At 45.8% G+C, this 27,034-nt stretch overlaps 1 protein-coding gene across 1 annotated transcript; it reads right to left on the minus strand.

Annotated features, from left to right (window-relative positions):
• Positions 1–1,304: 1,304 nt before the first annotated feature.
• Positions 1,305–26,779, minus strand: LOC141229237 (uncharacterized). The gene is made up of 7 exons (XM_073667430.1): positions 26,727–26,779; positions 7,246–7,395; positions 6,937–7,116; positions 6,730–6,853; positions 6,553–6,650; positions 6,264–6,354; positions 1,305–3,772 (listed from the first exon to the last, which is right to left on the minus strand). The coding sequence occupies exons 2-7, from the start codon at positions 7,321–7,323 to the stop codon at positions 2,247–2,249; spliced, it is 2,097 nt and encodes a 698-aa protein (XP_073523531.1). The 5' UTR covers positions 7,324–7,395; positions 26,727–26,779; the 3' UTR covers positions 1,305–2,246.
• Positions 26,780–27,034: the final 255 nt, after the last annotated feature.

The following is a 27,034-nucleotide window of genomic DNA, read 5'->3' on the forward strand; positions in this document are numbered from 1 at the left end:
CGTAGCGTCATCAAGAAGTTTAAAGCACATGGCACTGTGGCTAACCTCCCTAGCTGTGGACGGAAAAGAAAAATTGACAAGAGATTTCAATGCAAGATAGTGCGGATGGTGGATAAAGAACCTCGACTAACATCCAAACAAGTTCAAGCTGCCCTGCAGTCCGAGGGTACAACAGTGTCAACCCGTACTATCCGTCAGCGTCTGAATGAAAAGGGACTGTATGGTAGGATACCCAGGAAGACCCCACTTCTTACCCCGAGACATAAAAAAGCCAGGCTGGAGTTTGCCAAAACTTACCTGAGAAAGCCTAAAACGTTTTGGAAGAATGTTCTCTGGTCAGATGAAACAAAAGTAGAGCTTTTTGGCAAAAAGCATCAAGTGTACAGGAAAAAAAAAAAAGAGGCATTCAAAGAAAAGAACACGGTCCCTACAGTCAAACATGGTGGAGGTTCCCTGATGTTTTGGGGTTGCTTTGCTGCCTCTGGCACTGGACTGCTTGACCGTATGCATGGCATTATGAAGTCTGAAGACTACCAACAAATTTTGCAGCATAATGTAGGGCACAGTGTGAGAAAGCTGGGTCTCCCTCAGAGGTCATGGGTCTTCCAGCAGGACAATGACGCAAAACACACTTCCAAAAGCACTATAAAATGGTTTGAGAGAAAGCACTGGAGACTTCTAAGGTGGCCAGCAATGAGTCCAGACCTGAATCCCATAGAACACCTGTGGAGAGATCTCAAAATGGCAGTTTGGAGAAGGCACCCTTCAAATATCAGGGACCTGGAGCAGTTTGCCAAAGAAGAATGGTCTACAATTCCAGCAGAGCATTGTAAGAAACTCATTGATGGTTACCGGAAGCGGTTGTTCGCAGTTATTTTGGCTAAAGGTTGTGCAACCAAGTATTAGGCTGAGGGTGCCAATACTTTTGTCAGGCCCATTTTTGGAGTTTGATCATTTCACACAAATGATTTGATTTTCGCTTCATTCTCTTTTGTGTTTTTTCCTTGCAAGCAAATTAAATGAAGATAATAAAACCAAACAATTTGTAATTGCAATCATTTTCAGGAAGAAACTGAGTATTATCTGACAGAATTGCAGGGGTGCCAATACTTTTGGCCACCACTGTAATGAAGAACTTTGTAAAGGCAATGGATAAAAATGTAAAAGCATTCATGCATCTGATTGATAACTTTACAAGGTTAAGTGAAGCAAATATAGAACAAGGAGTCTCTATTGGACCTCAGATTCGTAAGCTTCTTCAAGATGATGAGTTTCTTTGTTTGTCGCAGGGCAAGGAAAAGGCAGTATGGTCTACATTTGCATTTGTGGTAACTAACTTTTTGGGAAACTCATGAGCAGATACAATAACTTTGAAGAGTTGGTTTTATTTCTCCTCAAAACATATACAGTAAGGATCTTCGCTGTAACATGTCCTTAACGATTAATTTCTTACATTTTAGACTTTTCTTCCAACAAGCTGCGGAGTAGTGAGATACGAAGATGGTGAGAGATGTAACAAAGATATTATACCTATGGAGAAAAGATATCAAGGAAAATGGAATCCCTCAATGCTTGCAGATTACTGTTGCATAATTTTAAGAGATGATCTGATGCAGGAGTACAAGAAACAAGCAAAAATCAGTTGTTACTGAATGAGGACCAAGTTTTGTAGTGCAATTTCTGTAATTGATTATAATTTGCAATAGTGTTAAGACAGGTTTTAGTTATTTGAATTGTTGCTAAGTTTTCTCTAAATAAATATCAGAAAATTGGAATAACAAGATATTCTGCATCTGTATATTTACAAAAATAATAATGTTTCAAGGTACTGAAACTTTTATCATTAATTATATGTAGCAGTAAAAGGAAAACTCATTGTCCAATTTAAATTCAGGAGGTCAAACTCGTTAAGAAATGGCTCAGTTCATAGCGGAATCTGATAACTTTTAAAAGTAAAAACAGTGTTACATTATCTGAAAGATCCTTGAGCTAGTCGGGTGGAAGGTTCTTCAGCTGCTCAGTCAGGAAGTGCAGCCTCTGCACAGGTCCCGGTACCTTCCTGCTCTGCACCAATCAGTTAGATAAGTGTGGAACTGGAGAAGAGAGCAGTTCTCTCACTGATCAGGAAGGACACGGCCTCATTGTTCTCGGTCACAGAAAGCTACCTCCAGTCTATAGGACGCACTCGCTTATAAGCAAGATTTTTTCTTGATAAAAGTGTGTTTTTTCAAGTAAAATTTTCCACATTAAGGACATAAAAAAGGCTTCTCCCCTATGTGACTTCTCTGATGTCTATCAAGATGCGATTTCTGATTAAAACATTTCCCACATTCTGAACATGAAAAAGGCTTCTCCCCTGTGTGAATTCTCTGGTGCTTAACAAGATTTGTTTTCCATGTAAAATATTTCCCACATTCTGAACATGAAAAAGGCCTCTCTCCTGTGTGAGTTCTCTGGTGCCTAATAAGATTTGATTTCCCTGTAAAAGATTTCCCACATTCTGAACATGAAAAAGGCTTTTCCCCTGTGTGAGTTCTCTGATGTGTAACAAGATCTAATTTCCGGTTAAAACATTTCCCACATTCTGAACAGGAAAAAGCCTTCTCCCCTGTGTGAGTGCTCTGGTGTGTAACAAGAACTAATTTGTGGTTAAAACATTTCCCACATTCTGAACACGAAAAATGCTTCTCCCCCGTGTGAGTTCTCTGGTGACTAAGAAGATTTGATTTCTTGTTAAAATATTTCCCACATTCTGAACAAGAAAAAGGCTTCTCCCCTGTGTGAGTTATCTTATGTCCAACAAGAGCTGATTTCTTGTTAAAACATTTCCCACATTCTGAACAGGAAAAAGGCTTCTCTCCTGTGTGAGTTCTCTGATGTGTAACAAGATCTGTTTTCTGGTTAAAACATTTCCCACATTCTGAACAGGAAAAAGGCATCTTCCCTGTGTGAGTTCTTTGGTGTATAACAAGATTCCATTTCCGGTTAAAACATTTCCCACATTCTGAACAGGAAAAAGCCTTCTCCCCTGTGTGAGTTCTCTGGTGACTTAGATGATCTAATTTCTTGTTAAAACATTTCCCACATTCTGAACAGGAAAAAGGCTTCTCCCCTGTGTGAGTTCTCTGGTGTGTAACAAGAGCTGATTTCTTGTTAAAACATTTCTCACATTCTGAACATGAAAAAGGCTTCTCCCCTGTGTGAGTTCGAAGATGTGTAACAAGAGATGATCTCACTGTAAAACATTTCCCACATTCTGAACAGGAAAAAGGCTTCTCCCCTGTGTGAATTCTCTGGTGACTAAGAAGATTTGATTTATCATTAAAACATTTCCCACATTCTGAACATGAAAAAGGGTTCTCCCCTGTGTGAGTTCTCTGGTGCTTAACAAGATCTGAATTCTTTGTAAAACATTTCATACACTTGGAACAAGAAAATCTATTCTTTGCCGTGTGAATTTTTTGATGCTTAAGAAAAAACTTTTTGAGTGTAAAACTATTTCCATATTCCGTCTGTGAAAATGGCTTCTTAGCTTTGAGAGCCATTAGTTTTTTAATGCTTATTTTGTGACTTTGATTTTCCTTAGTAGTCGGTAATGAATTACAAGATAGGACCTGTTTCAAAAGATCAGATGGCACATCTTTGTTGTGAAGGGATGATGGTATATCTGGAGAAATGGCATTCACTTCAATTGTATCCTGTGTGATTTCAAACTCATCTGATTTGAAAATTGAAGAGGTCAGCTGTCCCTCTGATCTCCTGGTAGAGTCATCTGATAAGTAAAAAAAAATACTATATTTGAATAAAATATACTTGAAATTTATATTTTTGAACATTTCTACTAAAAATGCTGGTACAAATGGCAAGTTCTATAAAAAATATTGAATTATTCACCAAGACAATGACAGTTCACAGTCTAATAGAAAACCTTATAGCATGAACCAGTAGAGCGTGGTGCTCAACTGTTTGTTCATTCTGACTCCCAAATATTACATATGCAAAAATGCTACCAATAAAAATTTCTACTCATCTCACAAAAACAAGCCCTCACTCAGGTCCATAATTTGTCAATGGAAAAACAAAAGGTTTCCACATCATTAGTGGCTCAAAGGCTCTTGGAAATATTGAAAATTCTCTCTTCTCTCCTGTCATAAAAATTAAGAAAACATTTTCTCCGCTCCCCCAAGCCGTTCTTTCCTCTTCCCTTATCGACCAATAATCCACTAATTAGCACGCACAGGCGGAGTAGCTTGTAGGCAGATGCCAGTACCCAGAGAGATGGCAAACCCAATTAACAGAGACCTGCAATAAATGTACATCTAGCTAAGGAAGATTTAGCGATGCCGACATGAAATATGGAATATATAAAGTTCCATAAGTCCGATAATAATGGGACCCATATTTTTAGGGTCAGCCAAGGAACAATATGCATAATTTTCCATAGAGGTACGCCCCCCCGGGGAGCGGTGACGCAAAAGTACAAAATAACAGACCGGAGCTAGGTCAATTGTGGTCTCTAAAGAGAGGTAAATTCATAATGGAAAATATGTTATCACTTTCAGGCTTCTGCGATCAACAAGCGTTAAGTGATCATCAGAGCCAGCTATTTTAGTAAAAATGTGAAGGCTGGAGCCCAGCCCACGTGATGTCATCCCAGGGGGTGTGTGGGCAGGTCTCCACCTTCGACATAAAAGACCCCACTGAGGATGGGTCAGTGTTAATTGCCGGGGGGTATAGAGACCATAAGCTAAGGATCACGTTCGATAATGGTCAAATCAAAGTGAGGCGCCCCCCCCTCCAGCTATACTTAATCATCTCTGAGACCTTATAATAAGTTCTTTAATCCTTATTTTGTGTAACTGCATATGTATTGTATTGTCTCCTTTTGTAAAACCTTTTGTATATTTTTCCTAAACAATGCCTCTCTTTTGGATTAAATATAAAATTTAATAATCCTGTTTCTTTTGTTCTGTGATTGTTCCCTCCTCCGAAGCCATACGCTATCAGAACGCAGGCGTCCGACCAGGCTTGTATTATATTTCAATTGGGTTGGTAGTGGCAGCAAATAATAATAAGCTATCTAGAGCAAGAATGTGAACGGACACTGAAAATGGTGAGATTGTTCCATTATTATGTGTAAAGTGTGAACTCTCATGTTAAACCACTGATTGTCTTATACGGTTCATGTTTGGTGATGCTCTTAGTAACCGCTCCATTATTATCTGCCATGATCTAGTTTGGTGTGCAGGTGGGATGTACTTAGTTACTATCCCATATAATCCTTGGTATGAATGAGGTTAGATTCGTCTTGGGTAGTGACACTTTTCTACCATTCGCAGGCACCATTTTGACTTATGGTCCATGTGACTTTTTAGTACCCATTTAGATTTTGTTATGCATTTACTTATTAAAGGTTACGTTTTAACCTCTTTAACACTATTTTGCTTCGCCTTGTCAAATGTAAAGCATCCCACCCTACTAAAGCTCATGCATAATGCCGGATGCTGCCAGATACAGCCTTGCTCTCTGCTGGTTAAGTTCTCTGTGTTCAGCTCCCGTGTTCTGTTTTTCTTCTTAGTTTCTTCTTGTGACCTCGGCCCGTTTACTGTCTACTCTTGTGTCTTCTGATTTTGTATTTTCTCTGCCCTCCTGGTTCTGACCCGGCTACCTGACTATTCTTCTTCCCATCTCACTCAACAAAACAGCTGGCAACACTGTTGTTATTGTACAGAAATTCACACTTGGCCCTCACTGCACATTTAATGTTGTCGATCTTAAAAGCGATGTTTGGTCATAAAGACTGGACCTGGTCTTGTAGGGTTCAAATGAGCACATTCAGCAGCACAGCAGGGAGAGAAGGTAGATTCATCCAATAAGATATCAGGGATCTAGGAAGTCAACAGCATCATCACCCTCCGCTTTCTCTCAGACCCATCATAATATTTTTCTTCAAGCGATTTTCTAACTTGTCAGCACTTTCTACGTACGCTGTTATTTGGATTGGTAGTTTGCAGATCTGGTCAGGTAAGAGTCAGGATCTTCTAATTTCAGTTGGTAAGTGGATTCTCCAGGTTGTAAGTTCTAAGGGGTTTCAACGCCCAAAGTCATTTGTACAGTTTTGGATGGAGGAGAATGTTTTGGTCTAGATGCAAAATGGTGATCAGACGATTGTGATAAAGCCGGACTACACCACCGATAAAGCAGCCACAGCTGATGACTGAGAAGAATCTGTGACTTCTCTGTATTTAGTGGTTACTACTCACCTGGGCGGTCATATGAAGGAATCTCCTCTTTACACTGCTCATCACCCCTCACACATGTCTCTGTAGTATTAATATGGGTCAGATCTTCACCCTGAAACAAATATTGTACAAGTCAAAGACAGATGGAGAAGTCCCATCTATGATCAGCTCTAATCCTGCTATCTCCACTGTTCTCATTATACAAGTATAAAACATATAATACTGGTGGATAAAACAAGACTGAACACAAGACCTTCACAGCCGTCTACACATCATAGGGGAGATCTCATGACACCTTCTCTCTATCTACCTGATGACCCTGAGGAACATTGGGATCTTCTTGTTTACAGTCCTGTGGAAGAAGAGGACGGGGACATCTCTCTGGTGTTGTCCTCTTACTGGATAGATCTGGAGGAAACACATACAGGGACTGAATTCATTCTTTACATACAGATAATTATAGGCCGTGTGTATTTAATCCTATTACCTGGTGATGTGAGATGCTGGGGAACCTCCATCATGACGTCCTTGTACAGATCTTTGTGTCCTTCTAAATACTCCCACTCCTCCATGGAGAAATAGACAGCGACATCCTGACACCTTATAGGAACCTGACACATACAATGATATAGTCATCCCCCAGATCCCTTCACAGCGATACTGTATAATGTCCCAGCATTCCCAGCAGTGTCACCTCTCCAGTCAGCAGCTCAATCATCTTGTAGCTGAATTCTAGGATCTTCTGGTCATTGATGTCCTCATGTATCAGGTGGTGAGGTGGAAGCTCCGTGATTGGGCTTAGGGGTCTTCCCCATCCCTCAGACACAGGGTCCTGACAGCGCTCACTAGAGGTCTTCTTCACTACTATGTAATCCTAGTTATGGAGAGACACATTAATAAATCTCACTACAGACATTTCCAGAGTCCTCACCTCTCCAGTTCGGACCATCTGTTATTCCCATAGATAAGAATTATGTAATGTGACGTTATCAAAATCTCTCACCTCTCCAGTAAGCCGGAAGAGGATCTCTAGGGTGAGGTGTAATATTTTCTCAGCCATCTTGTCTCTGTCCATATTCATCTTTGATAGGTAAATCAGGAAAATTCTCTTATATAGAAGATATTCACCGAGAGGATCCGATATTGTAGAGACCTGAATGAGAAGAAGATGAGCCGATGTAACATCATAAAGAATCCTGTGTAATAATACAATTACTGGAGATAATATGGGAAACATATGAGGAGATTTATTCATTTACAGTATCTAGTTTTCTTCTTTACATCTACTAATAAAACCTATATATTTTAGGCCACAGACAACAAGCAATTTCTTCCTCGGAATCTGCAGGAGAATACCTTTCTCATAGACTCATCTTCCTTATTGCTAATTCTCATCTCATTTACCAACACTGGAATTAGCAATACTGCAGGAGATATTCATTACTCGTGACATGAGAAATAACTACTTCATGATGAGGACCAAATCTTCATCTTCTACTATGGCTGTATAAACATATATGGCCAGAGCCCGTCTATATGTTTCTCGTCTTCACCAGACTGTCATCTTCTATCACGTTAGATCTCAGGTCTGATTCACACACAGAAGTTTGAGGCATTTATAAAAGTTTGTTTGTAAGAACACCAAGACAGGGGTTACTTGATACCAATGTCTCTATGTACAGTGTTTTATGGGGTTTATTTCTGGCCTTAGGCTTTCCTATATATTACAAGAAAAATCCATAAAAATAGAATTAGACTTACCGGTAATTTGGTTTATAATAACCCACCATGACAGCACACCGGAGGATGTAACCCCACCCTAATAGGGACAGGAAACATGAAGAGGTGAAATAGCCCCTCACACATCCTCCCTCCAGTGTTATTATAAAGGACCACAAGAGAATGAATGCTTCAAATTATATTTTATTCTCACTGATATGATCATGTAAGAAATAATAAGCAAAAGGGAGGGAATTACTCGTGCTGTCGTGGTGGGTTATTAGAAACCAAATTACAGGTAAGTCTAATTCTATTTTCTCTAATAACCCCCCACGACAGCACACTGGAGGTATACCCAAGATATATTTAGGGAGGGACAATAGCCTGGAGGACCTTCCTTTCAAAGGCTAAATCTCTTCTAATGGACACTAGGTCCAATCTGTAGTGTCTGGAGAAGGTATGGAGTGAGGACCAGGTAGCAGCTCTGCAAATCTGCTCGATGGAGGCGTTGGCTTTCTCAGCCCAGGAGACAGATACCACTTTTCTAGAGTGAGCTTTGAGCTTCTCTGGAGGTGAAAGGTTTTGGATCTGATAAGTTTCAATAACTGCTTTCTTAACCCAGTTGGCGATTGTAGATTTAGACGCTTTCTTCCCCTTATTTTGGCCTTAAGAATGAACAAATAGATTTTTGTCTCTTCTCCCTTCTTGTGTTTCCTGAAGATAATGCAGGACTATCCTTTGAACATCCAGAGTCTGGAACTCTTCTCTCTCGGATTGTCACAGAAGGATGGGAGAATTATATCCTGAGATCTGTGGAAGTATGAGACTACTTTAGATAGAAATGATCAGTCCAGACGAAAAATGAGACGATCTTCTAGGACCTTTAGAAGATCGCGAATCTTAGAAACTCCCGATAAGTTGGATGAATCGGGGCGTGGTAATATGCATCTTGGAGATCGATCGTAGCCATGACATAATCTTGTCCTATCAGAGGAACTGTTGATTTGATCGATTCTATCTTGAACCTTATGTAAAGTATGTGTTGATTCAGAGGTTTCAGATTGATTGTGATCCGATGGGATCCCCCCATTTTTTTTTATCAAGAAGAGTTTGGAGTAGTGTCCTCTGCATCTCTCCTTTGTTGGAACTAGAGAGATTACCTCTGAAGATAGTAGTTCTCCCATACAAGATATTAAGGTGGCTTGTAGCTCCGGAGAGGAGAGCCGTGTTGTTTTCACTCTCCGTGGAGGATAGGAGGAGAGCTCTATTTTTACCCCAGAATCGACCGATCTTAGGATCCACAGGTCATAGTAACATAGTTTGTAAAGCCGAATAAAGACTTGCGTCCATCAAGTTCGACCTGTTAGTTCTGTAATTGCTAAAGTTGATCCAGAGGAGGGCAAAAACCCCAAATGATTTGGCCAATCTTCACCTGAGGAAAAATTCCCTCCCGACTCTGAAACCAGCAGTCAGAATAAATCCCTGTATCAACCTACTATTTTATTCTATTTTTAAGTATATGCTGAAATCTGCCTGGTGTAACATACCTGGCGGCGTCCTTGCATAGTGGTCCATCTCCCACTGTGCAAGAGCGCGCACTTGATCTCCTGTCCAGAATGTCTCTCTGGCTTCCCTCCATGCTGTCTGTTTGTGTCTGTTTCTGCTGCTTAAGGGCGGCGCCCGATCACTTCCTGCTTTTTGTACCTGCTGTGGGTCACACCCCTTGTGCGTCCTCAGCCTATTGCTGTCTGTCACCTGGTATATAGCTCAGCTGCTCCCATCTATTCCTGCCTGAGCATAGTGTTTCTTTCAGTGTGTGCTTGCACTCTGAAGGTGCCAGGTCCCGTTCTGTGTTCTCTTGTCTGCCTATCCTGGAGGCTGTATTTCCAGGCCTGTCTGAACACGCTCCTAGCCTGTTCCTCCTGCCTTCTAGGGGCCGATTACCTAGACCTGTTCCTGTATCTTGTCTGACCTGTCTGAACACGCTCCTAGCCTGTTCCTCTCGCCTTCTAGGGGCTGATTACCTAGACCCGCTCCTGTATCTTGTCTGTCCTGTCTGAACTCGCTCCTTGCCTGCTCGTCCTGCCTCTCTGGGGCCGTATTCCCAGACCCGCTCCTGTATCCCGCTGCAGTGTCGGTCTCCTCCGTACACTCAGTTCCAGTCTGAACTCTCTCCTATCCTTTACCTGTTTTGCCTCTATGTCCGTTCCCTTCCTTTTTCTGCAGAGTCTGAACTCGTACCTAACTCCTGCTTGTTGTCTCTGTACTCCCGTTTGTGAGTTTGTGGTCCACTCGCTACTTCACTGCAAGTACCCTGTGGGTGTCTGGCTCTGCCTTTCCCTTCCTGTCTGTTCCGTGTGAACAGAGCCCTGTCCCCCTTACTCAGCCTAGCCTGCTCTGACTCCTTTGCTCACCGCTCCGGCGGTTCTAGCCTGCTCTGACTCCTTTGCTCACCGCTCCGGCGGTTCTAGTCTGCTCTGACTCCTTTGCTTACCGCTCCGGCGGTTCTAGCCTGCTCCGACTCCTTGCCCACTGCTCCGGCAGTCCTGTCCTGCCCTGCTTCTGCCCGCTGCTCCGGCAGTCCTGTCCTGCCCTGCTTCTGCCCGCTGCTCCGGCAGTCCTGTCCTGCCCTGCTTCTGCCCGCTGCTCCGGCAGTCCTGTCCTGCCCTGCTTCTGCCCGCTGCTCCGGCAGTCCTGTCCTGCCCTGCTTCTGCCCGCTGCTCCGGCAGTCCTGTCCTGCCCTGCTTCTGCCCGCTGCTCCGGCAGTCCTGTCCTGCCCTGCTTCTGCCTGCTGCTCCGGCAGTCCTGTCCTGCCCTGCTTCTGCCCGCTGCTCCGGCAGTCCTGTCCTGCCCTGCTTCTGCCCGCTGCTCCGGCAGTCCTGTCCTGCCCTGCTTCTGCCCGCTGCTCCGGCAGTCCTGTCCTGCCCTGCTTGTGCTCGCTGCTCCTGCAGCCCCGTCCTGCTCTGTTCTTGCCCACCGCTTCGGGCGTTCCCTCTCTGCTGTGGTTGTCTACCGCATCTGCGGTTCTGTGACCCAGTCTGTACTGGGTCTTAACCTTTCTGTGCTCCAGCCCGTCCTTTCGGCCAGTACCTCCCTGCCTGCATACTCGCCTGTATCCACCCATCTGCATACCTGCCGTGTTTGCTTATATCCACCAGTCTGTGCCAGCCTAACCTGCCTGTTCCTGAGTCCCAGTGTGTACTGGGTCCTATCCCGCCTGTGTTCCTACCTGCTAGTGCCTCCCTGTCTGCACTCTAGCTGTGCTTGCCTGTACCCCTCTACCTGTATTGTTCCTGAGTCCCAGTGTGTACTGGGTCCTATCCCGCCTGTGTTCCTACCTGCTAGTGCCTCCCTGTCTGCACTCTAGCTGCGCTTGCCTTTACCCGCCTGCCTGCATACCAGTCGTGCCTGCCTATACCCTCCAGTCTGTGCGCCAGCCTAACCAGCCTGATCCAGTAATCCCTGTGTGGGTCAACCCCCGTGTCCGGAGTTTGACCTGGAGTAGCACCTGGTCCCTCTGCCCGGTTTCTCCCTGGTGCACTGGCGTCGTATGCCGTCGTGCCATCTTGGTCGGATCGGCCAGATACTTAGTCACGCCCCTCCAGGCACTCTCCGGTTCATGGTCCAGTGGAATCACTACAATCACACGCACACGCCGCTCAGCCCGGGCGTGTGCATAACACCTGGTATCTAGAAATGCATCCAGTCCCCGCTTGAACTGGTGTAGTGAATCTGACATTACCGTCTCTTCACTCAGTGAATTCCATATTCTCACTGCTCTTACCGTAAAGAACCCCTTCCTATGCTGGTGCTGAAACCTTTTCTCTTCCAGTCTTAGTGAATGCCCTCTTGTTACCGTAATATTCCTCCTTTTGAACAAATCCCTGGCAAGGTCTCTATACTGTCCCCTAACATATTTGTACACATTTATTATGTCCCCCTCAACCTTCTCTTTTCCAGGCTGAATAGTCCTAGTTTTGCCAACCTCTCTGGGTATTGCAGTCCCTCCATTCCCTTTATTAATTTTGTTGCCCTCCTTTGTACCTTTTCAAGCTCGTTTATATCCTTTCTATATATTGGGGCCCATAACTGAGCACAGTATTCCAAGTGTGGTCTGACCAGTGCTTTGTACAGTGGAAGAACAATGTTCTCATCCTTTGCAGCTATACCTCTTCTGATACATCCCATTACCCTGTTTGCCCTTACAGCAGCGGCCTGACTTTGGGCACTCCAATTTAGTTTGCTATCAATCAAGATGCCCAAGTCCTTCTCCATCTCTGAATTCCCCAATGATTTCCCATTCAGTGAGTACTGGTGACTTCCATTTTTCCTTCCCATATGTATGACCTTACATTTCTCCTCGTTAAACCTCATTTGCCATTTAATGATCCACCTACCCAGCTTATCCAAATCCCTCTGTAGCTCTGCACTGTCCTCTTTTGTATTAATTGTTTTACATAACTTTGTGTCATCTGCAAATATTGATATTTTACTATTTATCCCGTTGACTATGTCGTTAATACAGATATTAAATAACATTGGGCCTAGTACAGACCCCTGTGGTACCCCACTAGTGACGCTTACCCAATCTGAGTATATTCCATTTATAACCACCCTCTGCCTTCTATCCTTTAGCCAGTTAGCTACCCACTTGCAGACATTTTCCCCCAGCCCCATCATTCTCATTTTGTATACCAACCTATTATGTGGCATGCTATCGAACGCTTTTGAGAAGTCGAGATACACGACATCCACTGGTTCCCCCTGATCTACTCGAGAGCTAACCTCCTCGTAGAAGTCAATCAGGTTTGTTTGGCAGGAGCGATTCCTCATGAATCCATGTTGGTTCAGGATTAAAAGATTATTAGCATCAAGATGCTCCGTAATTGCCTCTTTAATGAAGCTTTCAAAAATTTTGCCCACAACGGACGTCAGACTCACCGGCCGATAGTTTCCGGCGTCACTTTTCGCTCCCTTTTTGAATATTGGCACTACATTCGCCTGTCGCCAATCAAGTGGCACAGACCCAGTCTCAACAGAGTCCTTAAATATAAGATATAACGGTCTGTCTATCACATTACTTAGTTCCCTTAGTACCCGTGGGTGTATGCCATCAGGTCCTGGTGATTTGTTTATTTTAATGTTACTGAGGCGTTTCTGTACCCCAGCTTGGGTTAGATTAGTCATACTTAGTGGAGGATTAAGTTTGTCACTTCTCATTTCTCCTGTTAGTTCTATTTCCTTTGTGAAAGTTGTCGAAAAAAAATTATTTAATAGATTAGCTTTATCCTCATCTTTCTCTATGATTTTGCCTTCCTCACTTTTTATCGGTCCAATATTATCCGATTTAATCCTTTTACTATTTATATACGTAAAGAACAGTTTGGGATTTGATCTACTTTCCCTAGCAATACGTCTCTCTGTTTCCTCCTTCGCTATTTTTATTTGTTTTTTACAGGTTATCGTTTTTTCCTTGTAACACATTAGTGCCTCCTTACTGTTTTCCTGTTTTAATCTCTTGAATGCCTCTTTTTTGCTATTTAACGCCCCTTTTACGTTCTTGTTCAACCATATTGGTTTCCTCTTATTTCTGGCCCTTTTATTCCCATACGGTATATACCTTTCGCACTGAGTATTCAGAATTCTTTTGAAGGTTTCCCATTTACAATTCGTATTCCTTTGATTAAGAACTTTGTCCCAGTCAATAAGTTGAAGGCTTTCTTTCAGCTGCTCAAACTTCGCCCTCCTAAAGTTTAATGTTTTTGTTGTTCCCTTATTGATAACCCTACTGAAGGGCATTTTGAAGTCGATAATATTATGGTCGCTATTACCTAGGTGCCCCCCTATCTGTACCACAGTTATTCTATCAGGCCTATTAGTCAATATTAAGTCCAACACGGCCTTCCCTCTCGTTGGTTCCTGCACTAGTTGGGAGAGATAATTATCCTTAATATTTGTCAAGAACCTTTTTCCTTTCTGAGATCTACAGGTTTCTGTTTCCCAGTCAATATCCGGGTAGTTGAAGTCCCCCATAACAATCACTTCATTATGTTTTGCTACTTTGTCTATTTGTCCTAATAGCAGATTCTCATTCTCCTCTGTTATATTTGGTGGCTTATAGCAGACCCCCAGTAATATTTTATTATTATTTTTTGCCCCCTCTATCTCTACCTACATGGACTCGACCCCCTCTTCTCCCTCTCCTATATCTTCCCTTAGTCTGGGGTTTAGACATGACTTTACATATAAGCAGACTCCTCCGCCTTTCCCCTGTTTCCGGTCCCTTCTAAATAAACTATAATCTAATAAATTTACCGCCCAGTCGTAGCTATCGTCTAGCCAAGTCTCTGTTATACCTACGATGTCATACTTCTCCGATATAAGCGCCCGCAGCTCATCCGCCTTATTGGTCAGGCTTCTTGCGTTGGTCAGCATGCAAGATAAAACTTTGGGGTTATTTAGCATCCTATTCTTCTCTAACGATCTAACTGTACTATCCTCACCCCCCTCTCCACCCTCATTATATTCACTTCTCCCCTTCCCCCTTGCTTGCCTCACATCCCACCTATTTCCTTGGTTCCCCCCCCCCGTCTCTAGTTTAAAAACTCCTCCAACCTATTAGCCATCTTCTTCCCCAGCACCGCTGCACCCTCCCCATTGAGGTGCAGCCCGTCCCTACGGTAGAGCCTGTAGCCGACCGCGAAGTCGGCCCAGTTCCCCATGAACCCAAACCCTTCTGCCTTGCACCAACTCTTTAGCCACTTATTCACCTCCCTAACCTCCCGTTGGCGCTCCTGTGTGGCTCGCGGGATTGGTAGTATTTCTGAGAAAACTACCTTGGAGGTCCTTGCCCTAAGCTTCCTACCTAGGTCCCTGAAATCATTTTTAAGGACCCTCCATCTACCACTCACTTTGTCATTGGTGCCGATGTGGACCATGACCGCTGGGTCTTCGCCAGCCCCACCCAGTAACCTGTCAACCCAATCCGCGATGTGCCGGACTCGAGCGCCAGGGAGGCAGCACACCATTCGGCGATCACGGTCTTTGTGACAGATTGCCCTGTCTGTCCCCCTAATAATAGAGTCACCCACTACCAGAACCTGTCTTGCCTGCCCTACACTTCCCCCCTCCCCCTCATTACTGGAGCATACACTCCCCCGGCGGTCAGAGGATCTGTCGTGCTCCAATAATGCCGGTTCTAAACCAGCCTTCCTATACTTCTTCCCTCTATCCCTCCTAACTGTTATCCAGCTCCCTGCCTGTTCAGCCTGCACTTCCCCTCTATGCTCCACCCCCAGTATTGACCCATTGAGTGTCTGCTCGGTGAGCAGCAAACTCCGTTCCATGTTGTTGATGCTCCTCAGTACCGCTATCTGAGCACTTAGATCCAGAATTTGGGCTTCCAAGTGCACGATATGCTCACATCTCTCGCAGCAGTATGGATCCTCGAGTGGTTGCTCACGGAATGCATACATTGCGCAAGATGTACACTGCACGGCTCCGGCCAACATGGACGTCATTCTAAATATGGGGATACAGTCAGTATATATATACACAAGTACAAAACACAATTATTTATATATAGGTGTATGGACGGGGATCAATTAGGGATGTGCAAGTGTATCAATTAGATATCAGCGGGGGATCAGTTAAGTATGGACGGGGGATCAATTAAGTATCAAGTATGGACGGGGGAATCAGATAAGTAGGTCAGGTGGATTAATCAAGTAAAAAGTAAAGTAAAGAAAGAATGAAACACAGTCAGCAATTCAGTCCCAAGTCCCCCCCCCCAAACTCCCCGAATCCAAAGCCACCGAAAAACAAGTCACACACCCACCCCCGCCCGCACCCACGCCCCGGACACACGCAGCTCGCCCACACCCGCAAACCAAGAGACCCAAAGAGCCTTCCCTTTTCTCTCCCTTTCCAGCAACGCACCCTTCACCTCAATGCACCTCCAAAGGACTTGATGCCCAACCAGCTGCCCCTTATAAACCCTTAATTATGACCCCTTCCCCTTAATTAACCCCTTGTGAGTAAATCTACACCTCAGGATTTTAGTGCAATGTAGTTAACCCTTAAATACACAGGTAGTAAACTAAGAAACTAAAACTGTAGTGAGAAAATAGATTTTAAAAAGCCCAATAAATCTAAACAGGTAGAAAAGCACTCAGCAGGTCACAATGCAGCACTCACCGCAATTCACACAGGTATTTTCTGCAGGATTCCCAATACCTCTTCACTGAAAAACAAGTCACACACTCACTCTCGTTCGCACCCACGCTCCGGACACACGCAGCTCGCCCACACTCGCAAACCAAGAGACCCAAAGAGTTCCCTTTTCCCTTTCCAGCAATGCACCCTTCACCTCAATGCACCTCCAAAAAAAAAAAGGTCTCTAGAGATCTTCCGCCCCGCCACTGGGGAAGAAAGCTCGAAATGCAGCCCCCGATTATCTTGGCGTCATCGTTTGTTCTGATGCTGGTTCTGGGAAAGAAAAATATTCCTCCCTTTGGGTAGCTCAACCGACCTGACTTCCCTTTCCTACTATATTGAGGAGTTTTTTCCTGGGGAGGTCAAAAGGGTCCTCTTTTTGAGCTAAGTTAAGGGAGGGATTTCTTTTTATCCAAAGCTTTTTCAAGTAAATCATCTAGGGCTGGCCCAAACATGTATTTTCTTTTAAAGGGAATGGAGCATAATTTCATTTTTGATGTGACATCCCCACTCCAGGATTTCAACCACAGGGAGCTCTCACAGAATTGGGATAGCCCAGATGCCCTTGCTGCTACTCTTTCTGACTCTGCGGAGGCATCCGCCAGGAGTCCTGTAGCTTTGTGGAGGAGTGGCAAAGATGCCAGAATGTCTTCTCTGGGAGTGCCTGAGGCCAGGTGTTCCTCCAGCTGACTTGACAAACAAGACATCGATCGGGCAACACATGGAGATGGCATTTGTGTTCAATAGTGTTGCAGAGGTTTCCCATGACTTCCTCAATAGCCCCTCCATTTTGTGTTCCAACAGGTATTTTAGCTGGGAGGAATCCTCAAATGGCAAGGTTGTTTTCTTTGCCACCCACGCAATCTGGATGTCAACCTTTGGAATTTCTGACCAGCATTCTGCTGTTTCGTCATCAACCAGAAACCTGTCCCCTAGGTCTGCAGGGGAATTCAACCTTTTTTCAGGGGAATCCCATTCTTCTAGAAACCAGATCCCGAATACTTTGGTGAATAGTAAAAACAAATTTTTTCCTAGAGCGTACACCTCCAAACATTTCCTCCTGCACTGTTTGGGAAACCTTTTCTTCCTCCACCTCCATAGTATTCCTTACTGCCATAAGGAGTTCTTCCATGCTATCCACTGAGAAATAATATTTTTTCCATTGGGATTCCTCAGGGCCTGGACTCCGCTCGCCCTCTTCTGGAGGTTCTTCTGAGATATCTCATCCAGAGGATCCTCGTCCCCTTCTTCTAGCAGGCTGATCTTTCTTTTCTTTGCAGCCGAGAGTGGACGCAGTGTCTTGGCTGGGTGAGTGTGTACGGTGGGAAAATGAGGCAAAGGAGGATTTGATTTCCTGGCGCACTATACCCTTTATCTCTTTCATTAAGGAAGGCTGTTCCTTCCTGATGATTTTCTATGTACATTCCTGACATAACGGCTTCTTATGGGAGGAAGACAATCTGTTTGAACAAATTGGACATCTGCAGATGTCTTAGTTCTGTCTCCAGTAGCAGATTCCTTGTCCCCCTATAAGAGACAGAAGGAATAGGGGCTATAATATCCATTACCTGCATTCTGGAGATGGACTGCCAGTGCCATACTTACAGGGACTGGAATGGTGCTGGGCTCCACAGATGCTGAGTGGGAAGACTCTAACCCATCCAGAACAGACACAGTTTGTCCTACCTCAGGCATCTTCCTATCCAGGGCTCCTTTATGGGCGATCACATGCAGCGCCCTCCCTCTCATCTGGGGGGGCTCCTCCCCATGTAGTCCAGGTGAAGGTACAGGCGTTCACCGGCGGTCATCTGCCACCATTCTCTATATGCTGATGCGTTCCACCGTGGAAAGCAAATCCGCCGGAAGTGACTTCATCATCCCACCACCCGACATTCGACGTCACTTCCGGTGCAGAGATCGTGCGCACCCCACATGGACTGTGGGACTCCCTGGAGCGGAGTCTCCAGTGTCTCACTCTGCTTGCTGTAGAGAGGAAGGGAGGAGGAGATGGACGCAGCACAACGAGGAGGAACCCCTTCATTCCTGATAGGGACAGGAAAAAACACTGGAGGGAGGATGTGGTAAGGGCTATTTAACCTTTTCATGTTTCCTGTCCCTATTAGGGTGGGGTTACATCCTCCGGTGTGCTGTCGTGGGGAGTTATTAGAGAAAAAGCAAATATTAAAATGTTTCAAAAGAAAATTGGCAACAACAAATTCTTGTAATAAGAAAAAAACATGCAAAAAGCACAAGACACATTTTGTTACTTAACATATTAAACATTTGTTTTAAAAGAAATTAACTCTTTTGGGCACCAGAACAGGTGTACAACGCAGGGATGGGACAGGTACGGCTGCTACACCAACCCTGGCAGTCTAACCAGTTGTTGCTGTCAAAAGCAAACATGGCATCTAAGAAAATTTGACAGAGTTCGGCTCAATGCCCCTCATCCCCTAAGTACTCAATAGTATGAGGCTTCCTAGTTACTGCAAACAGACTTGGTGGTGGGGTCGGCTTACTCCTGTCCCCACATTGCACCTTCCAGGTCATCCCCCCAGTACCATCACTCTCATTCCCTTCTTTTGAGGTCCACACCATCAGGCTCTTCCATCCCCTCTCCCTCAGAGTAGAGGTCGTATACCATCCCCCAGGCTCACCCATGCAGTTTCTTGACCATTTTTCTGCCTGGCTGCCGCACTTCATGTCCTCAGATTTACCAACCCTTATCCTGGGAGACTTCAACATCCCCATAAACAGCCCCACCTCCTCATTCGCATCCCAGTTTCTATCTTTAATCACTTCTCTTGGCCTCTCACAGCTTTCAACCTCTGAGACACACAAATATGGAAACACCCTTGATCTGGTCTTTGTCCGGCTTAGTTCAATCCCCCACCTAAATAACTCCCCTCTTCCCCTCTCTGATCATAACATTCTCTCCTTCACGCTCACAAATCCTCGTCCGCCCCAGCACACTCCTACCTATCACAGATTCAGAAATCTACAAGCAATCAACCCTCATACACTTACAGACGCCCTTCATTCATCACTGTCCCCAATCTCCTCTTTTTCCTGTCCTGATCTGGCAGTAAACCACTACAATGACACACTCAGAAGCACACTGGACCAAGTAGCGCCCCTCACCCTCAGAACCTCTAAACACAGAGTAAAACAGCCCTGGTTCACACCGCAAACCCGATTTCTCCAGCGTTGTTCTAGAAGTGCCGAACGCCTTTGGAGGAAAACTCGCACACTAGAAAACTTTATCCACTACAAATTTATGTTAAAAACCTATAACTCTGCCCTTCACCTCGACAAACAGACCTACTTCACCACCCTGATCTCCTCACTATCCAACAACCCCAAAAAACTCCGATATCTTTTACTCCCTCCTCAATCCTACAGCGCAGGCCCCCATCACGGACATTGGTGCCGAGGACTTGGCCTCCTACTTCACAGAGAAAATAGACACCATCCGTCAGGAAATCAGCTCCCAGCCCCCAAGTGCCGCGACTCCCATCCCTCCCCACATCCCCTCTGGATCACTCTCCACATTGGACCCAGTCACAGAAGACGAAGTCTCTAGGCTCCGCTTTTCTTCTCATCCCACTACATGCACCACTGACCCCATCCCCTCACATCTACTCCAGTCTCTTTCTTCAGTCGTCACTACTCACCTAACCAAAATCTTCAACCTCTCCCTCTCTTCTGGTATCTTCCCCTCCTCCTTCAAACACTCCATCATTACTCCATTATTAAAAAAGCCCTCTCTTGACCCTTCCTGCACAAACAACTACAGACCAGTCTCCAATCTTCCCTTCATCTCTAAACTCTTGGAGCGCCTGGTCTACTCCCGCCTTACCAGTTACCTCTCCACAATCTCTCCTCTAGACCCATCACAGTCCGGCTTCCGCCCCCTACATTCTACAGAAACTGCACTCATCAAAGTAACCAATGACCTTCTGACAGCAAAACGTAATGGTGACCACTCTCTGCTTATTCTTCTTGACCTCTCTGCAGCCTTTGACACCGTTGACCACCACCTCCTACTCTCTATGCTCCACTCAATCGGCATAAAGGACACTGCTCTCTCCTGGTTCTCCTCCTACCTATCTGACCGCTCTTTCAGTGTATCGTTCGCAGGCTCCACTTCTTCCCCCCTTTCTCTCACTATTGGGGTTCCGCAGGGTTCAGTCCTTGGCCCTCTTCTCTTCTCTCTCTTTACACAGCCCCAATTGGACAGACCATCAGCAAATTTGGTTTTCAGTACCATCTTTATGCTGATGACACACAACTATACACCTCATCCCCTGACCTTACCCCCGCTGTACTACAGAACACCAGTGACTGTCTGACCACAGTTTCTAACATCATGTCCGCTCTCTACCTGAAACTCAACCTTTCCAAAACTGAACTTCTTCTGCTCCCACCGTCTACTCACCTCTCTAAATCTGACATCTCTCTCTCCGTGTGTGGCACCACAATAATGCCGAGCCAGCAGGCGCATTGTCTGGGCGTTGTGTTTGACACCAATCTCTCCTTCACCTTCCACATACAATCTCTTGCCCACACTTGTCGCTTGCACCTGAAGAACATCTCTAGAATCCGCCCCTTTTTCACCTTGGAAACAAAAAAACCCTCACTGTTGCCCTGATCCACTCCCACCTTGACTACTGTAACTCTCTATTAATTGGCCTCCCCCTCACTCGACTTTCCCCCCTCCAGTCCATCCTTAATGCTGCAGCCAGGGTCATCTATTTAGGCACATCAGGGGCTCTCCAAACGCAACAAGGTGTCCGCTAACAAATTGAATGGAAAATCGGCTCAAATTGTTAGCGGACACCATGTTGCGTTTGGAGAGCCCCTGATGTGCCTAAACAGTGGAGCTCCCCCACAAGTGACCCCATTTTGGAAACTAGACCCCCCAAGGCACCTATCTAGATGCATAGTGAGCACTTGGAACCCTCAGGTGCTTCACAAATTGATTCATAAAAATGAAAAAGTGGAAAAAAAAACTTTTTCATTTTTACAAATCAATTTGTGAAGCACCTAGGGGTTCCAAGTTCTCACTATGCATCTAGATAGGTGCCTTGGGGGGTCTAGTTTCCAAAATGGGGTCACTTGTGGGGGAGCTCCACTGTTTAGGCACATCAGGGATTCTCCAAACGCAACATGGTGTCCGCTAACAATTTGAGCCGATTTTCCATTCAATTAGTTAGCAGACACCATGTCGCGTTTGGAGAGCCCCTGATGTGCCTAAACAGTGGAGCTCCCCCACAAGTGACCCCATTTTGGAAACTATACCCCTCAAGGATTTTATTAAGGGGTATAGCGAACATTTTGAACCCAGAGGTACGACACAGAATTTGATAACATTAGGTCATCATATTGAATAAGTTGTCATTACTCTTGAGCGCAAGTGCTCGCTACTTGAGTTTGCATCGGGTACTCAGGTATGCACCATGTATCACGGGTGCTCAAGTGAAATGCTCGAGTCCCCGCCCGCATGTTTCACGGTTATCGCTCGTGCATGGCAGGCAATCCCCGCGAGGTTTTTTTGGCCGCGAAGCATATGGGGTGGAGACTCGAGCACCCGCGATACTCAGTGCATACCCGAGCACCCGATGCAAACTCAAGTAGCGAGCACTTGCGCTCAACACTAGTCGCCATATCGTCATCTTTTTTTTTTTTTTTTTTTTTTTTACATTGGAAAAAAAAAACAACCCCAACCCTAACATTAGCACAAACCCAACCCCAGCCCTAGCGTTTATTTTTTACGCCGTTCCTCATGCGGTATAAGTGATGAGATTACTTTATTCTTCGGGTCAGTGCGATTACAGCGATACCAGAATCATATCGGGTTTTTATGATTGACAGCTGTCACACACTAAAAGACACATATTTTGTAAAATCTAGTTTTTGCATCGCCATATTTTGGCAGACAGAGTCATGTGACAGCTTGTTTTTTGCGGGATGAGTTGACGTTTTTATTGGTGCCATTTTCAGGCACGTGACATTTTTTGATCGCTTTCTATTCCTATTTTTGGGAGACAGAATAAACAAAAACCAACAATTCAGGAATTGTGTTTTTTTACATTTTTTTATTCTGATCCGGGTGTGGTAAAATTGATAAGGCAGCTTTATTTTTCAGGTCAGTACGTTTACAGCGGCACCACATTTATATAGTTTTTCTATGTTTTGGCGCTTTTACACAGTAAAAGCTGTTTTAAAGAAAAAATTATTTTTTTGCATCGCTTTATTCTGAGAGCTTTAACTTTTTGATTTTTCGGATGATGGAGCTGTATGGCGGCTTGTTTTTTGGGGACGAGATGACGTTTTCAGCGGTACCATTTTTATTTATATTCGTCTTTTTGATCGCGTGTTATTCCATTTTTTGTTTGGCGGTATGATGATAAAGCATTGTTTTTTGCTTTGTTTTTTTTTACCGTGTTCACTGAAGGGGTTAACTAGTAGAACAGTTTTCTAGGTCAGGTCATTACGGACACGGCGATACCATCCCTGTGCCATGCAGGCTATCAGCGCTGGACAGGGAGAAGATTGTTTGGAGATGCACTGCGCATGTCCAAACAATCTTCCTGCTGTCTGGTGACCCAGATGTTGTCATGACGACATCGGGTCGTCATGGCAACACCCGGGAAGCCTTTGCAGACAGCGCTGGAAGCCGGAAGAGGAGGTGAGTATCGGCGATCACCTCCCCTTGCCTCCGCAATGCTGCGATCGACTTCGATCGCAGCATTGCGGGGGTTAATGTGCTGGGAGCGGTGCAGGACCGCTCCCTGCACATAGTATCGGGTGTCAGCTGTGACAATCAGCTGACACCCGGCGGCGATCGCGCCCGCACAGCCTGTGTGCGCGCGCGATCGCCATGACGTACTAATACGGGTCAGGCTCTTAAAGCCCAGGGCACTGATGCGTATTAGTACGTCATGGGCTTTAAAGGGGTTAAATTGCTTGTTCTCACGTTCTGACCCACAAAGCTCTCCACAGTGTAGCACCCCTTTACATCTCTTCCCTCATTTCTGTTTATCGGCCTACCCGTTCTCTACACTCCACAAGCAACTTTCGACTAACATCTGCACTAATCCGTACCTCCCACTCCTGGCTCCAAGACTTCTCCCGAGCTGCACCTATTCTTTGAAATGCTCTACCCCAAGAAATTAGGATGAATCACAACTTACAGTTTTAGGCGCTCCCTAAAAACACACCTGTTTAGGGCAGCCTAACACCTTCCCTAATCGAAGTCCTTTTATCTTCTTATAGCCCATCCCTTATTTCTCTATGCATAACTCTCCACCGAACCAAAAAGCACTACAGATACTGGCTGGTGATGAGCTCATGCAGCCTTTATCTATCCCGCATCCCTTCAAGATGGCTGGACCATCCTTGTAAATAAGCCATTGTACTTTGTGTCACCCCCACCTCATTGTAGATTGCAAGCTCTTATGAGCAGGGTCGTCATTTTTGCTGTAATTATTGTATTATCTTTAGCTATGTTACTTATGACTGTTGTATACGAACCTGTGAATTGTTAAGCGCTGCGGAATATGTTGGCGCTATATAAATAAAGATTATTATAATTACAGTGCATCACCTGAGCAATCAGAGGCATGTATGCTGTATGATCGCACTGAGGAGATTTGTTTAACCCCTTAGTGACGGATCCAATTTTGACCTTAATGACCAAGCTAAATTTTACAATTCTGACCAGTGTCACTTTATGAGGCTGATCCAACTTTGATGTAATGTCCTTAAAACAAGTCAAAATGAGGCTCAGTATTGTGTGTGGCCTCCATGTGCCAGTATGACCTCCCTACAACGCCTGGGCATGCTCCTGATGAGGTTGCGGATGGTCTCCTGTGGGATCTCCTCCCAGACTGGACTAAAGCATCCGCCAACTCCTGGACAGTCTGTGGTGCAACGTGACGTTGGTGGATGGAGCGAGACATGATGTCCCAGATGTGCTCAATCGGATTCAGGTCTGCGGAACGGGCGGGACAGTCCATAGCTTCAATGCCTTCATCTTGCAGGAACTGCTGACACACTCCAGCCACATGAGGTCTGGCATTGTCCTGCATTAGGAGGAACACAGGGCCAACCGCACCAGCATATGGTCTCACAAGGGGTCTGAGGATCTCATCTTGGTACCTAATGGCAGTCAGGCTACGTCTGGCGAGCACATGGAGGGCTGTGCGGCCCTCCAAAGAAATGCCACCCCACACCATTACTGACCCACTGCCAAACCGGTCATGCTGAAGGATGTTGCAGGCAGCAGATCGCTCTCCACGGCGTCTCCAGACTCTGTTACGTCTGTCACATGTGCTCAGTGTGAACCTGCTTTCATCTGTGAAGAGCACAGGGCGCCAGTGGCGACTTTGCCAATCCTGGTGTTCTGTGGCAAATGCCAAGCGTCCTGCACGGTGTTGGGCTGTGAGCACAACCCCTATCTGTGGACGTCGGGACCTCATACCACCCTCATGGAGTCGGTTTCTAACCGTTTGTGCAGACACATGCACATTTGTGGCCTGCTGGAGGTCATTTTGCAGGGCTCTGGCAGTGCTCCTCCTGTTCCTCCTTGCACAAAGGCGGAGGCAGCGGTCCTGCTGCTGGGTTGTTGCCCTCCTACGGCCCCCTCCACGTCTCCTGGTGTACTGGCCTGTCTCCTGGTAGCCCCTCCAGCCTCTGGACACTACGCTGACAGACACAGCAAATCTTCTTGCCACAGCTCGCATTGATGTGCCATCCTGGATGAGCTGCACTACCTAAGTAACTTCTGTGGGTTGTAGAGTCCGTCTCATGCCACCACGAGTGTGAAAGCACAACCAACATTCAAAAGTGACGAAAACATCAGCCAGAAAGCATTGGTACTGAGATGTGGTCTGTGGTCCCCACCTGCAGAACCACTGCATACATACATACTGCATAAGGGGCATAATTGGGGCATCACTGTGTGGGGGCAACATACATCCTGCATAAGGGGCATAATGGGGCATTACACTGTGTGGGGGAATCATACATACTGCATAAGGGGCATAATGGGGGCATCACACTGTGTGGGGGCAAGATACATCCAAAAAAGGGGCATAATGGAGGCATTACACTGTGTGGGGGGTCATCATACATCCTGCATAAGGGGCATAATGGGGGCAGTACACTGTGTGGGGGGCATCATACATCCTGCATAAGGGGCATAATGGGGGCATTACACTGTGTGGGGGCATCATACATCTTGCATAATGGGGGCATTACACTGTGTGGGGGCATCATACATCCTGCATAAGGGGTATAATGGGGGTATTACACTGTGTGGGGGAATCATACATCCTGCATATGGGGCATAATGGGGGTATTACACTGTGTGGGGGCACCATACATCCTGCATAAGGGGCATAATGGGGGCATTACACTGTGTGGGGGGCATCATACATACTGCATAAGGGGCATTACACTGTGTGGGGGGCATCATACATACTGCATAAGGGGCATAATGGGGGCATTACACTGTGTGGGGGGCATCATACATACTGCATAAGGGGCATTACACTGTGTGGGGGGCATCATACATACTGCATAAGGGGAATTACACTGTGTGGGGGGCATCATACATACTGCATAAGGGGCATAATGGGGGCATTACACTGTGTGGGGGGCATCATACATACTGCATAAGGGGCATTACACTGTGTGGGGGCATCATACATCCTGCATAAGGGGCATAATGGAGGCATTACACTGTGTGGGGGCATCATACATCCTGCATAAGGGACATAATGGGGGCATTACACTGTGTGGGGGCATCATACATCCTGCATAAGGGGCATAATGGGGGCATTACACTGTGTGGGGGCATCATACATCCTGCATAAGGGGCATAATGGAGGCATTACACTGTGTGGGGGCATCATACATCCTGCATAAGGGACATAATGGGGGCATTACACTGTGTGGGGGCATCATACATCCTGCATAAGGGGCATTACACTGTGTGGGGGCATCATACATCCTGCATAAGGGGCATAATGGGGGCACTACACTGTGTGGGGGCATCATACATCCTGCATAAGGGACATAATGGGGGCATTACACTGTGTGGGAGCATCATACATCCTGCATAAGGGGTATAATGGGGGCATTACACTGTGTGGGGGCATCATACATCCTGCATAAGGGGTATAATGGGGGCATTACACTGTGGGGGGCATCATACATCCTGCATAAGGGGTATAATGGGGGCATTACACTGTGGGGGGCATCATACATCCTGCATAAGGGGTATAATGGGGGCATTACACTGTGGGGGGCATCATACATCCTGCATAAGGGGCATAATGGGGGCATTACACTGTGGGGGTCCTGTACTCTGAGAACAATACGTTTCCTCCCTTCCTGTCTCCATAGTTGGGTCGTATGTATCTATTACAGGAAACAGAACAGAAACCTTATGATTCTTATAAAAGGGCAACACAAGACCCCAAAAGAGCCTCCGTGCTGAAGGGGTTAATGCCCCCTGCGCCCAGTAATGGGGTCTCCACATACCTCCACCTGCAGAGCCGCCACCACATATATGGCTGTTGTGTGCGCACAGGACCTGTGATGAGGTCACAGGAGGGGAGGAGTCAGGGGTCACATGATCAGGGGCCTCAGTGGATGCAGGACTCTGCTGTGCTGGTTGTCATGGTGCTGGATGAGCTGAAGTTTATGTGTGGGGTCAGGAGGGGTTTACAGTGTGGATGTAGCAGAGCCGCGTGTGTACGAGGTGTACGGAGCAGAGCCGCGCGTGTACGAGGTGTACGGAGCAGAGCCGTGTGTGTACGAGGTGTACGGAGCAGAGCCGTGTGTGTACG

Source organism: Phyllobates terribilis, unplaced genomic scaffold (assembly GCF_046119375.1).
Source record: "Phyllobates terribilis strain yellow unplaced genomic scaffold, ASM4611937v1 Scaffold_468__1_contigs__length_1428546, whole genome shotgun sequence".
Lineage (NCBI taxonomy): Eukaryota > Metazoa > Chordata > Amphibia > Anura > Dendrobatidae > Phyllobates > Phyllobates terribilis.